Source organism: Gobio gobio (genome assembly GCF_949357685.1).
Source record: "Gobio gobio genome assembly, chromosome: 10".
Classification (NCBI taxonomy): Eukaryota; Metazoa; Chordata; class Actinopteri; order Cypriniformes; family Gobionidae; genus Gobio; species Gobio gobio.
Window position 1 is genome coordinate 54,407,342 of NC_137116.1, and position 15,654 is coordinate 54,422,995.

The 15,654-nt window shown below is 39.4% G+C and overlaps 1 protein-coding gene across 1 annotated transcript; it reads right to left on the reverse strand.

The window, feature by feature from the left end:
- Nucleotides 1-7,190: 7,190 nt before the first annotated feature.
- LOC307132223 (macrophage mannose receptor 1-like) lies at nt 7,191-15,043 on the reverse strand. Its single transcript, XM_079826393.1, has 4 exons — nt 14,771-15,043; nt 11,944-12,348; nt 11,567-11,731; nt 7,191-8,247 (listed from the first exon to the last, which is right to left on the reverse strand). Exons 1-4 carry the CDS (start codon nt 14,814-14,816, stop codon nt 7,880-7,882), a joined length of 984 nt encoding a protein of 327 aa, XP_079682519.1. The 5' UTR covers nt 14,817-15,043; the 3' UTR covers nt 7,191-7,879.
- Nucleotides 15,044-15,654: the final 611 nt, after the last annotated feature.

Genomic DNA, 15,654 nt, shown 5'->3' on the forward strand with positions numbered 1-15,654 from the left:
ACACTTCAGTTCTTCTCCTTCACGTTTCCTGTGCTAAAGAAGTTTAGTCCTTGACATTTGCACATGAGACACATGTTCTATTAATTTACTGTACATTCAAATAAGGTCTCCTCATTGATTCAAACTCACGTCAATTAATTATATTCTGACTTTCTCTGTAATTATGAACTATCTTTAGTAGATTATGAACGGTATAATTTCAACAAAGTGTTAAACAGAATGATTAAATGTGTGAATAATTATTAAATATAAGTGACCAAACAACCAATTGGCATTCTAACCTAAATTCGAGATTATGATAAATGGAGTCAGATAAAAGATGAATTGGAAATAATCCCTTCTACCCAGCTGAAAAGACTGAACGTGCAGCGACCTTTGAACCGCTATCGCTACCTTCATTGGAACGAATTTCAGCTGCCTTACACTTATGAATAGTGACATGACATTTTAAAATGTTAAAATACAGTGGGGAGAACAAGTATTTGATACACTGCCGATTTTGCAGGTTTTCCTACTAACAAAGCATGTAGAGGACTGTCATTTTTATCATAGGTACTCTTCAACTGTGAGAGACAGAATCTATGAAAATCCAGAAAATCACATTGTATAATTTTTAAATTTGCATTTTATTGCATGACATAAGTATTTGATCATCTATCAACTAGTACGAATTCTGGCTCTCACAGAAACCCTCCTGTTCTCCATTAACTGCACCTGTTTGAACTTGTTACCTGTATAAAATACACCTCTCCACACACTCAATCAAACAGACTTCAACCACTCCACAATGGCCAAGACCAGAGAGTTGTTTAAGGACATCAGGGATAAAATTGTAGACCTGCACAAGGCTGGGATGGGCTACAGGACAACAGGCAAGCAGCTTGGTGAGAAGGCAAACAACTGTTGGCGCAATTATTAGAAAATGGAAGAAGTTCAAGATGATGATCAATCTCCCTCGGTCTGGGGTACCATCCAAGATCTCACCTCGTGGGGCATCAATGATCATGAGGAAGGTGAGGGATCAGCCCAGAAATACACGGCAGGACCTGGTCAATGACCTGAAGAGAGCTGGGACCACAGTCTCAAAGAAAACCATTAGTAACACACTACACCGTCATGGATTAAAATCTTGCAGCGTATGTCCAGGCCCATCTGAAGTTTGCCAATGACCATCTGGATGATCCAGAGGAGGAATGGGAGAAGCTCATGTGGTCTGATGAGACAAAAATAGAGCTTTTTGGTCTAAACTCCACTCGCCGTGTTTGGAGGAAGAAGAAAGATGAGTACAACCCCAAGAACACCACCCCAACTGTGAAGCATGGAGGTGGAAACATCATTCTTTGGGGATGCTTTTCTGCAAAGGGGACAGGACGACTGTACCGTATTGAGGGGAGGATGGGGCCATGTTTCGCGAGATCTTGGCCAACAACCTCCTTCTGGTTGGTTCTTCCAGCATGACAACGACCCGAAAAACACAGACAGGGCAACTCAGGAGTGGCTCCGTAAGAAGCATCTCAAGGTCCTGGAGTTGCCTTGCCAGTCTCCAGACCTGAGCCCAATAGAAAATCTTTGGAGGGAGCTGAAAGTCCGTATTGCCCAGTGACTGGAGAAGGTATGTATGAGGAGTGGGCCAAAATCCCTACTGCAGTGTGTGCAAACCTGGTCAAGAATTACAGGAAATGTATGATCTCTGTAATTGCAAAAAAAGGTTTCTGTACCAAATATTAAATTCTGTTTTTCTGATGTATCAAATACTTATATCATGCAATAAAATGCAAATTAATTACTTAAAAATCATACAATGTGATTTTCTGGATTTTTGTTTTAGATTCCGTCACTCACAGTTGAAGAGTACCTATGATAAAAAATTACAGACTTCTACATGCTTTGTAAGTGGGAAAACCTGCAAAATCGGGCAGTGTATCAAATACTTGTTCTCCCCACTGTAACTCTGATTGTGTTCGTCTGAAAGAAGAATGTCATATACACCTAGGATGACTTGAGGGAGAGTAAATTATGGGCTAATTTTCATTTTTGTTTGAACTTACCCTTTAAGGCAGTTACATTATAACACTCAGCAGTACTAAAGCACAGCTAATTCTGCCCCCTACTGGATGTAGTCAGAAGCTACAGCTGTAAGAAAACAGCTAAAAACATGTATTAATTTCTTAGCCATTTTTTTCCCCAAAGGATCTACAAATGAGGAAAGCAGAAATAAACATTCATACAATTATTTTAAATGATGTAAAGCATTACATTTAGACATGTTTTGGTGCCGTGGTGTGCCGACTTTTTCCTGTTTTTTGTTTTTTCTTGTTGAGCACCCATTTTGAGCAAATAATCGTGTTGCCGTTGATGTGTGTGCTTTGGATCAGTTTTTTCTAAATTATGTAAAGTCTTAATGTAATAGTCTAAAAGCATAATATTAATTTAAATTCATATTATTGGGTTGTATGGACGATGGCTCTTTCTAAATATAAAAGATCTGAGGATAGAGAAACAAAGAGCAAAAGTTAGATTTCTGTTCACATGTATGATTCTCATTTAATATAGAAAATATAAATTAAAAATCTAATGATTAAAATCTCTGAATAAAAGAACTTGTGAAAGTATATCATTTATTTACGTATTATTCTCTATAATGTACTTACATAATTCTAGTGTATTACGTAAGGCTGAGCAGCTAAACAGCAAAAGAAGGAACATCGTTGTGGTTCAAAGGATTTTGTGCAGTAGTTGGGTTTGGGTTTTTACTTAACTTTTTTATTTCTTGTCCTCAAAAAATGAGTTTTTCAGAAACAAGGCCTGTTATACTATGATATTGCAGAAGCTATCATCAATAAATGATTTATATAGGTAAATATATACCACATATCCTTCTGGGACTCAGGAATAGACTTTTGTTCTCTGTAGTGGACATTATATTTGAGTGAATTTCTCTGACATCATACATGTCACAGTTTTAAGGTGTCCTGTAAAGAGCACATTCAGGGCTTCACACAGATACCAAAGGTTTGGAGGTTTCACCAGAGCTTCTTCTTGGTCTTTCAAAACGGCTGACATTAATGTTTAGAACTCTTATGGAAATATGATAATATTTTGTAATTATAATTTAAATCAGATTAATTTTCAAATTGTTTGTTATAAATGAACATCTCAGGAAAATGTTATGGGGTTTCTAATCAAAATATGACTTTCTGTTACAAAACAGAGTCTTCATACACCCCCGCCCCGGAGCTGTGGAAACTGTGGGCTTGGACCTCTGAGGGGGCCCAGCTCATAAGTTTTGGTCTCTCAACCGAGGTTGTTGAGACCATTCTACACTCCAGAGCTCCCTCCAGAGGAAATTTTACTACCTAAAGTGGAGACTCTTCACCTTATGGTGTCGAGATCACCTGCGGGATCCAGTAAACTGCCCTGCGAGCGTGGTGCTGGAGTTCCTACAGGAGAGATTCTCTGCTGGGTTAGCCCCCTCCACACAAAAGGTGTATGTGGCGGCCATAGCAGCTTGCCACACTCCTTTGAGTGGAGTTTCTTTAGGGCGACACCCGCTAGTAACCCGTTTCCTCCGTGGAACCTTGAGACTGAGACCTGTGACACGCACCAGGGTGCCGGCCTGGGACTTATCCATCGTCCTTCAAGGCCTTTCCGAGGCTCCCTTCGAGCTTGTTTCTCACTCTGAAAACTATATTTCTTCTTGCTATATCTTCCCTTAAAAGAATAGGGGACTTGCAAGCCCTCTCTGTTGCACCCTCGTGCTTGGAGTTTTCCCCGGGTATGGCTAAGGCCTTTCTCTCTCCGAGGCCCGGGTATATTCCTAAGGTCCTCACTAATCCTGTGAGACCTATTGTGCTCCAGGCCTTCTGTCCTCCTCCTTTTACGACGTCAGACCAGGAAAAATTAAATCTGCTTTGTCCCGTTCGCACACTAGACGCCTATGTCCACAGAGCTGCCCTGTGGAGGAAAACTGATCAGTTGTTTGTTTGTTACGGATCTCCCTCGAGAGGGGGTCCAGTCTCAAAGCAGAGAATGAGCAAGTGGTGGGTCGAGGCTATCTCACTTATTTTTCACACGCAACTCATTGCTGAGTCCTGGATCAGCCCCACCCTCGTGCAGGTTACACAGCAACTTGGCTTGGTAAGCCTGAAGAGTTGCCATGGCATGCAAAGAAGCGGCGGCCTGCCCCGCAGCTCTATAGGTCTTCGCCACCAGGGATGACGAAAACCTACAGGCTTTGGAGGGGTGCTTTGGGTCACCGCGCCAGATCGAAGCACTCTGCGTCCGGGTCAACTCTGGGTCCGACTCGGGCAATGCTGGCGCACCCGAAGGTGGCAGCACAGCCGAATCATCATCCTCAGATGACTCCAGCCCACCTTGTGATGCGGCGATAGACATCTCTTTATCCTCCGCCGCACCAAACGCCACAGTCAGGACGGCAGGAGCTGGCCCCGATGTAGACGCCTGGACACGGACCGGGTCAGGTGCATGAGAGGGGGGTGTGGGCCGAGGCATGAGCGTCGGAGCTTTATTCCACACCGTCACCCTCAGGTCACCCTGGCCACCAGCCAAAGTGCAGCCTCCGCAGGAGACCGCAGATTGGGGTGTGGCAGAGGGGAAGTCTCGACCGTAACACTGAGATGATCATGTTCCCGCAGTGAGAACATGAATCATCCACGAGCGCCGCTTGAGCGTGCTGAAAGCCCAAACACGTCCAACAGTGCTCGTGCCCGTCGAAAGGCTGCAAAGATCTACCGCACCCAGAAGTGCACGGGCGAGACATCCTGAAAAGGACGTGCCACGTGCAAGCTCTTTTATGAGAGGAAGCCTCGCAGTCGATGCCGAAGCGCCCAGGGAAACACACACCAGCTGTCAAACGGACCACTGCGCAGATCAGCAGGCAGGAAGTATGCGATCACTGGAACGCGCTGTAACACAAACACCGACTGGAAAGCTGCTCGTCTCGAAGAAGCTGACAGAGTCTCAGAAGGCTGTAGAAGTGAAGAGGTTGGTTCTCTTGGCTCCGAAAGCAGAAACATAATGCGATAATGCCACGTACTTCCTTTTATACTCAAGCGGTGAGGAGTTACGTATGCAAATTCTGCATGCCCCATGGCATTGGCATGCCATTGGACATTTCTCTAAGCTCGAAGATGATAGGCTTCTAAGCGAAACCCCCCATTTGTTAGTCACTAACGTTACGTCGTAGTGACTGAACGAAAGGGAACTGTTGTGTTGTGTTTGTAGTTTTACAACTAAGTTTACAACTCCTAAAATATTTTTCTCTTTGACAAATTCCACTCTCACACGTGTTCAGTTGTTTTGCACCAAAAATACCTTCATACATACGATCTACATATAAGAAATATGTGTGTAGTATAACATAAGCTACTGCCCTCTGCTGTATGAAGACAGAAATTAAAGCTAGCGCAGTAAGTGAAGCATTTATTCTTATATTCAATCATTTAGCAGACATTTTTATCTAAACATACAAGTGAGGAATATTACAGCATAAACAATTCATCCTAATGAGTAAAATTACAATACACAGAGAAAATAAAAAGCTCTACAATTTTGTATCTAAAATAATCATATGGTTTAAATTCATATAATATGCATTCCAAATAAAATGAAAATACGAAAGGTTAATTGAATAATCTCTATATTTTAAACTTTATTTTTACAGTAGAAGTTTGTTTCTCCTCTTCAGGCCTGCTCTTCTCTCTTCAGAAAGTCTTCTGGTTATTTATGCATCCGTGTAGTCGTTGCCAGTATCAGTTGTGGTGGTGTTGATGGAGTCTGTGTTAACAAAAGAGCACACAGAGTTCACAGAGTGTGTGTGTGAGTGTGTATGTGTGTGTGCTGGAAAACCACTGAAGCTCAAGACTGATCAAATCCTGAACACAAACCCATCACAAACAGTCAGGACAGTAAGCCTCATCATATATTAATGACAGAATTGTCTTTAAAGCATTGCGTGTCAGAATGCATTTCACACCAACAACTGGTGTGACATTTTAATTTAAGAACACAGGAAACTATATTGAGCTCTGACTGTAGGCATAATATGCAAATTAGATGCAGTGTGTAGATGCATTGTATTGAATGGGAAAATCCAAGTATGGCCATTTTACCCACATATTGCATAAAGTAAAATGGTATAGCAATGCGTTCCGTTATACATTTCATAACATAGTTCAGAATCATCTTCAAACAAAGTTTGGTTAAAAAAAAATCCTGAAACCTAAAAATTGATTGGTGAATTAAAAATAAATCCTATTGTTTTTGCCTATACATGCAATTTCATGTCATTTTATTTAAACAACTGAGTCCTGGTGTCAACTACAGACGACATATCATAACATATGAATAAAATATCATATTTCAAAAGTTTCTTATGCTCTAAACAATGTAATGATATGAAAAAATACTAAATTCAAACATTTTTTTTCTGGGTCCCCGGAGGATATTGTTGTATCAAAATGTAAAAGGAATGAAACTAGTCACTCAAATTATTACATTTGGAAGAAGTAAAATGGCCTATTGCACAAACTGAGCTCAGGAAGTGGTATTATCATTGTTTCCAGTGGCACTGCATTGATTAACTTTACACACACACACACACATATGTATATATATATATATATATATATATATATATATATATATATATATATATATATATATATATATATATATATATATATATATATATATATATATATATATATATATATATATATATATATATATATATATATATATATATTGAAGTGAAGCATAGATTCATAGCATAGAGTCTCCAATGGCAGTATTAAGCCAGGATTAGAAATCAAAACTGGGACATAAATAATTATGGGAAATTGGGACAAATAGTACATTTGTACTTTAGACAATATACAGAAAAATATACTGTTTATATATGTCATATAAAAACATATTTTTATTAGTTTTAAAACTAAATTAAAACTTTATTTAGTTTCAATGATTAAAACTAAAATATATTTTGTGGCGTTGCACTTTTTTGTATGCATGTATTAGTTCATGTATCATTCATTGTAATTAACTGCAGCATCTGCAGTTCACATTCTCTAGTAATTCATGCAAGTAATCGTTATGATGTAAGAAACATTTGTGCAATATTACATAAGCTACTGCCATCTGATGTAGACAGAAAATAAAGCTACAGCAGTAAGTGAAACATTAAATTTTTTATTAATTGATTTAAAGACATTTTTATCTAAACATACAAATGAGGAATATTACAGCATAAACAATTCATCATAATGAGAAAGTAAAGTTGCTGCAACACACGGTTCTAAAATTGCATCATGTAAAATATAAAAGAAAATCTCAACAAAACATAAAAAAATAAAGTTATCAGACTGAACTGAACGTCAAAACACCCCAAAGCTTTGGCCAGATAATACGCAAACTACGTTTCTAGGCTAAAATGTAAATAAACTCTTCGTTGCACTGACTGCACACATACACACTGGGTTAGTCTTGGCTAAAGACTTATCAAATCATCAGAAACACAGTCAAGACAAAGCCAGATTTCAAAATGCACCTCAAAACAAAAACTAACCTGAGATTTTAATAAACGCATTTAAACTATATTCGAGCAGTGTAGGCATATGTAATGCTATTACAGTCATCGACAATAAGATTGAGGAAGAGAAACTCTGTTCATTCACTTCATCTTTAGCTCAGAAAACGGAAGTCTGCATAATAGTCTTTGAGCTTCTTGTAAGGAAATAATAAAATAAGATTAAATGCATAACAGCATTTTAAGATGCTCTGAGCACATTGTGTGTGCACTTTCATTATTGTCATTTATAGATTTTGATCTGACTGTGAGTAACTGGTGAAACACACACGTTTATTTGCTCCTGATGGCGGTCACGATCACTGCCACAGTCATGATGACGAGACCACCAGCAATGGAGGAGGAAAAGTAGATGTAGAATAAAGAAACTCCTTCCTCATCTGTGTAGGTCTCACTGTGACGGTGCACCACAGAATTAATCTTGTGCACACAGGTGAAGGAAGCAGGTGTGCTCACGTTCACATCAAACACACACTTTTCACCTGAATAACACAGTGGGTTCTTCAGTGTGTTGCTGTGATCACCCTCCACTGACAGCTGGAAAGAGCTCTCAATGAACCTCCTGCCAAATGAACACATCACTATCACATGCTCTCTGTCCTGCATCTGCCTGAACACTGTGATGCTGGGCACTGAGGCATCTGAAAGAAAACACCAACATAAAGTTTCATGTTGAAACAACATAAAGATGGATTATTTTAAAGGGGTGGTTGCATGCGATTTCACTTTTTTAACTTCAGTTAGTGTGTAATGTTGCTGCTTGAGCATAAACAGTATCTGCAAAGTTACAGCGCTGAAAGTTCAATGCAAACGGAGATATTGTCTTTTAAAGTTATGGCAGTTTATTGCCTACAAAAACAGCCGGTTTGGACTCCAACAAGCTTCTTCCCGGGTTGGTGACATCATAAACCCTTGCTATTAACATAAACACTGCCCCCGCGAACACGCAACAAAGTGGGCGAGGCCACATCGCAGTCATTACGAAAGAGAGAGAGCTGTTGCAGAACTACAAACTATATTTGGCCATCTAACCAATCTAAGACCATTGCGTTTTTCGGAGGGATGGACTTCACAGAAGCAGGAAGCAAACGAGCCGTTCAAAGGACAGTGGAGACAGCGGTGTGGATTCAACTTTGCTGAATGGTGGTGTTTTTCCAAATTCATGGAAGAAATCCACAATAATACCTGTGCCTAAAGTCTCTAGGGCTATAGCCCTTGGAGACTTTACACCAGTGGCACTCACTCCACTCTTAGCTAAGTGTATGGAGAGAGTGGTCAGCACCCATCGTATGGTTTCTGTTGGGAATCAACTTGACCCCCTTCAATTTGCCTATAGGTCACACAGGGGCACAGAGGACGCAACTCTTACTCTTGTAAATCAAATAGCTAAACATTTGCAACAACCAAAGTCACTTGCTCGGGTTCTTTTTATTGATTTTACTTCTGCTTTTAAAACTATGCAAACTGATATTCTTTTAGAACAACTTCATAGGATGAATGTGAACGGTGGGCTCATTCACTGGATTAGAAGTTTCTTAACTGACCGCCCTCAGAGAGTCTTAATGAATGGGGTCTACTCAGATGAGCTTGTTATAAATACTGGAGCACCACAAGGCTGTGTGTTGTCACCATTGTTGTTTTCAATTTATATAAATGATATGACTGTGCACAGCACCAATGTTAGTTTACTTAAATATTCTGATGACATGGCCCTGGTAGGACTTCTCACAGAAAATATGAGGAAGCTTATTTTAGCCAAGTCACTTTATTGCAGGATTGGTGTCAAACTGTTAAATTGGAAATTAACGTGACTAAAACAAAATAACTTATAATACAAACGAAACCAAGAGGGGCCAGTAACATCAACCCTGTTGTACTTAACAGCCAGCCTGTGGAAGTAGTTGAAAATTTTAAGTACCTGGGTACAATCATTGACTGTACTTTAAGTTTTAATGTTAACTCAGAGAGTATTTTTAAGAGAGCTAATCAGCGATTGTTTTTAATTAGAAACCTGAGGAGTTTCAGGGTCAGTCAGCATATTCTTGAGATGGCATATAGGGGCCTTGTAGAAAGTATTTTACAGTTTAATATAACAGCTTGGTATGGTAACCTGAATGTGAGAGATAAAAACAAGCTTTCTAAAATTGTTAATACGGCAGGGAAGGTGATTGGCAAGTCACAGAGGCAGCTTGGGGATGTATTTGATAAGGCGGTACTCAGGAAGGCCCGACAGATATCAACAGACACCTTACACCCACTAAGTTTGAATTGCTTCCATCTGGCCGTAGATTCAGGGTCCCTAGGGCGAGCAGGAACATCTATAAGAAATCTTTTATTCCCCATGCCATACAGGAACTTAATCTAAACTGAAATTGTGCTAAAAATGTATTTATTGTAGATCGAAATTTATCTTATCTCAATCAGCTGCGCTGTTTTCTTTTTTCCATTTTCTGTTGTTGTATGTTGATAGTGGTAGTACTGTACTCTTGTTGGTGTCATTGATGTATTTATGTTCGGAGAAGTCGAAGACAAATTTCCACTAAGGTGGACAATAAAGCCGAATGAATGAATGAATGAATGAATTGCTTACATTTGACAACACTAGTTCACATAGTAGCGCTTCATAGGCAGTGAGAGTACCAAATTGAGTTCTATTTGGCCTCTTTTGCATAAATACACTGAACAAAATTATAAACGCAACACTTTTGTTTTGCCCCCATTTTTCATAAGCTGAAAAGATCTAAGACTTTTTTTATGTACACAAAAGGCCTATTTCTCAAATATGGTTCACAAATCTGTGTTAGTGAGCACTTCTCCTTTGTGTGCTGGCCATGCAAGAACTGGGATGTTTTCAGGAATTGTGTACAGATCCTTGCAACATGGGGCCGTGCATTGTCATGCTGCAACTATCGGTTTGCATAACCAAAGAATTTCTACATAAACTGTCAGAAACTCAGGGAAGCTCATCTGCATGCTCGTCGTCCTCATCGGGGTCTCAACATGACTGCAGTTCGTCATCGTAACTGACTTGAGTGGCACTTTGGAGAGGTGTTCTCTTCACGGATGAATCCCGGTTTTCACTTTACAGGGCAGATGGCAGATAACATGTATGGCGTTGTGTGGGTGAGCGATTTGCTGATGTCAACGTTGTGGATTGAGTGGCCCATGGTGGTGGTGGGGTTATGGTATGGGCAGGCGTATGTTATGGACAACGAACACAGGTGCATTTTATTGATGGCATTTTGAATGCATAGAGATACCATGCCAAGATCCTGAGGCTCATTGTTGTGCCATTCATCCATGACCATCACCTCATGTTTCAAGGATCCTTACACAATTCCTGGAAGCTGAAAACATTCCAGTTCTTGCATGGCCAGCATACTCCAGGACATGTCACCCATTGAACATGTTTGGGATGCTCTAGATCGGCGTATCCGACAGTGTGTTCCAGTTCCTGCCAATATCCAGCAACTTCACACAGCCATTGAAGAGAAGTGGACCAACATTTATGGATTATCTCGGCAAAAGAGAAGTGCTCACTAAGACAGATTAGTGAACAATATTTGAGAAATATGCCTTTTGTGTACATAGAAAAAGTCTTAGACTTTGAGTTCAGCTCATGAAAAATGGGGGCAAATTTTTGGGCTGATTTATTCCCTGCTATATATAATATTTTTTCCCAACTGCGGGAAATTTCTCTAAACTAAACTCAATGCTGTCAAAACAATTAAGGCAACATTCAAAACATTCATTTAACCTTACAGCACCACAACATATCCACCACAATGTTTTTAGGTTAATTTATTAAAATAAATATTATGAATGTTTGTTTTATCATATTTTAAATAATTTTATGTCATCTTGAGGTTTGAGGTTGGTTGAAAACCACTGCTGATCAAAGTGCCTATAGTTGATGTTGAATGAGCGATGTTTCTGTAGGGAATAGTTTTGCTGTCTTACTTATTGGGTGGCAGAATGCCCACTGTTCGTCCGTGTCGTAATCTTTTACTGTGGCACACCACAGCAGACCATCACTCCTGCCACCCACAGTACAGTCAGCGTACCACTGGCCGTTAAACTTAAAAGGGAACTGGCATGGTTTCCCAAATGGATCACTAGCCCTCTCTGCAGAACATAAAGAAATTAAACATAGAGGTTTAACTATAATATAGAATTATCAGAAAAACTTAAATGACTAAGGAAACAGAAGTTTTTCACCTAGTTAAACAAATGCTAACTTCATACAGGGAAATTCTTAATAGGCAAATCGGATATGAATTTAACATTTTGGCAGCCATTATTATAAAGGTTTTAATGGCTGTTAGGTGGACTCGTACCTTGATATCCACGAGAACACAAATTTTTGTCAGTCCCATAAATCAGCCAGTGACTCCAAACACCTGTTCCTTTATACAACATCATATTTGGCTCATCATAATCTCCATAATTCAGGTGCAGTGGATATCCTTTCAAGCCAAACAAGTTCTCCTCCTTACATTCCCAGGTTTGTCCAGGGTCAGATTGATTGCAGGGCTGAAGGATAACTTTGGCCTTGTCTTCGATCTTCTCGGCCCCCAAACAGAGACTTAAAGCAAGGCTGATGATCCGTGAAGAGGAAATCCATCGGAAACGCTGAGCTTTGAAAGATGCGTCGCATGGCGCCGTCAGCACTACAGTAGCACTCGCGGCATACACACATTTGTTGTGATCCTTGTTGTAGATGAGGAAGAAGCTGGTAGTACCTGAATACAAGACAAATAATATCAGACAATAGGCAACACATTCTATTATGAGTAAAAATGTAGAAAAATGTGTAGGTTACTTATTAAATGTAACACAGGTGGTTCCCTGAGTAGACGCTGCTTCATAATGCAAAAAATGGGAACGTGTCTATGGTGCAAAAGACTTTCTTAAACCTCTTGCAATTTTCTTTCTTGAGATTTAAGTCTGATTGCTATATCTCAATACAAATGGCTCAGCATTTATTTGTGCATTGAATTACACACAGGCCTACTTCATGACCTTTGTGTATTGGTGGATTTTATAGCATGGGAAGTATGTACATTCTTCCAGTGCATGTGTGAATCTATTACACATTTGTGGATCTGAATGAATCTGAATGCTTTAGAATGAACCTCATTGGTTCTTGCTGAAGCTCAAACGTGATGCGTAACACGAGAATAAACCTCATTGGTTCTCGCACGTCAAGCAAACATACTTGAGCTTCTGTTTACCACAACTGATGTGTGGGTTGATGAATGTTTATATTTGAATAAAAGCCTAAATTGTATCTGTTCATCATATAAAGAGATCGAGTCTCTTCAGAAAATTTGGACTAAACCACTTAGTTTTAGGATTTCTTTATGAACTTTTTGAAACCCCTAAGTGGTAGTTGCGTAGACTGTCAATGGAGGAACAGAAATCTCTCAGATTTCATCAGAAAGATCTCCAAGGCACTCAAAAATTTAGAAAAAATATAAATTGCCTTAATTTATTCATGACTGTAACATTTTAAAAACATTATCATGTAACCGTACACCAATGTGTTGCGGCTGATAAGCCTTCATCAGGGTATGGAAACACAACTCACTCGGTCCTTTCATACTGTAATCAATTAGTCATATGACAGCATCTGATTAGGATTATTATATGGAGAAATTTCAATCATTAACAATATCGAGAGTCTATACATTCAAAATACATTCATTTCAAACTCAATGTTGTCCAAATACACCAGCAAACAACATCAAAATATCAAAACACACACATTGTATATCCAAAAGCCTTTTTCTTTTTTTAAATAAGAGACCATTTTTTGTCTGTTCAGTTGTTCAGACAGTTGCACCACCTGACATTTTGGGGGTTTAAGATAACAAAACATAAAATATGTATTTAAATGTACAAAAAAATGAATTAGGTTTTGTAGAATAAAGTGATATATGTCATAAATGTATCAAATTATTTTAAGGAAATAATGACCTCATGCATGTCATGTCATGTCACATATACATATAGGGCCCTATCTTGCACCCAGCGCAATTGACTTTGTACACCGACGCATGTGTCATTCCTATTTTGCACCCGCGCAAAGCGCGCTTTTCCCTCCACAGAAGCACGTCGCTAAACTAGTGAATGAACTTGCGCTTCCTGGGCGGTTCAGCGCAAAAAAGGAGGCGTGTTCCGGCGCAAACAATCCCTGGTGCTATTTTGCTGTTCCATTAAACAATTGCGCCACTGACCAGAAAAAACCTAGTCTAAAGTCAGTGGCGCGTTGCGCGTTGTTCATTATGCTATTTTAAGGGCGCATGCTTGACCATAATGTATAGCGTGCACAACGCGCATACACTTTGCTCATGTAATCTACACAGATGCAACAGTTATTTTTGCAAATCATAAATTGTTACACAAAAAAAATATTAACACATGAGATGACGGAAATCATTGTGGTGTGCCACGAAGATGTGGAAAAAATAGGCATAAATCTAGCTTACAAATGATTCAGGCTAATTGTAATAATTAAGGATAAGACCTGTTTGCCCAATAGTGGCAAGACATATATGTATATAAGGACATCTGACAAATTGGTTTGTCCGTCAAGAACCAGGAACAAAAATCGACTGAAAAACTGAAAAAACTGAAAGACTGAAAAAAAAAGACTGTGAAATCACCTTTACCATAATGTACAACATTACAACTTCACTTCTCTGTCTTTCACTGCTCTTACAAGAACATCAGTCTCCTCGGCTGTGAACCGCTCCTGGCGTGCGCCTGGTAAATACGCCATAATAATAGCAATCCATAATGGAACTTGCGCACCTGCTTTTAAAGGGAATGTTGGATGACGCTCTGATTGGTTTATTCACGTTACGCCCAAACCACACCTATGAATAATGAAGCTACTTCAGACCAACCCATTTTAGATTTGCGCCGGGCGCAAGAGCCATTTATCCCGCCGGGAAAATAGCAACAGCGCCGAGACCCGCCCACAAAGTTACTTGCGCTTCGCGTTTTGACACTTGCGTTTCAGATCGTTAAAATAGGGCCCATAGTATTAATCCTAATCAGGTTTCTGTCATATCAGATGAATCTCAAACACACAGAAACAATTCTATTGACGCCTATCCTTACAGTAGAATCTGAGGCAGAGAAATGTGGTTTACTTACTGACAGCTGACCAGAGGACTAATAAAAGGATGTAAAGCAGGTTCATGCTTGATGTGATCCAGGCAGACGAACAAATTATGTCAGATATCAAATTTGAAATGTAAAATAATAAAGACAAACAAATATATCAAGTAAACATGAAAACTATAATAGCAAAACTAATAATGTAGCAGTAATAATATCCATATATATTTAACAGATGAAGTTATAGAGTCCAGAGAAAGAAGAGGCCAAAAGTAGTCAGATATCTGCAGAATGCATGGAGAGAGAAAGACAGTGTGTTCTCAAACTAAACATTTTATATGCTGTGCTTACGTAACAGGAAGGACTTGGGAAATATATTGAAATTCTTTGTGCTTGTCTTGCAACTAGTGCTGCACGATATTGGGAAAAAATGACATTGCGAAATTTTGTTTTTCTGCAATATATATTGCGATATAAACAACGACTTGACCAGATGACTTGAATATGTAGGATTGAAAATGAACAAAGATATTTGCTTTACTATTTCAACCCCCATCTTTCGTACCACAAGGACCATTTGGAATTCCTAAAGACAAAGAGATGTTGGAAGGTCTGTAGGCCCAAATGTGTGTCATACCTTTACAATAGGGGAAGCAACTTCCCACAGCCATTGAAGAGGAGTGGACCAACATCCCACAGGCCACAATCAACAACCTGATCAACTCTATGTGAAAGAGATGTGTTGCTCTGCGTGAGGCATATGGTGGTCACGCCAGATATTGACTTTTTTTTTGGACACCCTCCCAATACAGTAAAACTGCCCATTTTAGAGTGGCCTTTTATTGTGGCCAGCCTAAGACACACCTGTGCAATAATCATGTCTAATCTTGATATGCCACACCTGTGAGGTGGATGGATTA

Bases quoted from the DNA above. Each gene is read 5' to 3' on its own strand.
- LOC307132223 (XM_079826393.1), bottom strand. From the start codon at position 14,816: ATGAACCTGCTTTACATCCTTTTATTAGTCCTCTGGTCAGCTGTCA. The intron at 12,349-14,770 runs GTAAGTAAACCA...TCTTGTATTCAG, and splicing joins AGTCCTCTGGTCAGCTGTCA to GTACTACCAGCTTCTTCCTC. The intron at 8,248-11,566 runs GTAAGACAGCAA...GTTTTCTTTCAG, and splicing joins GGCATTCTGCCACCCAATAA to ATGCCTCAGTGCCCAGCATC.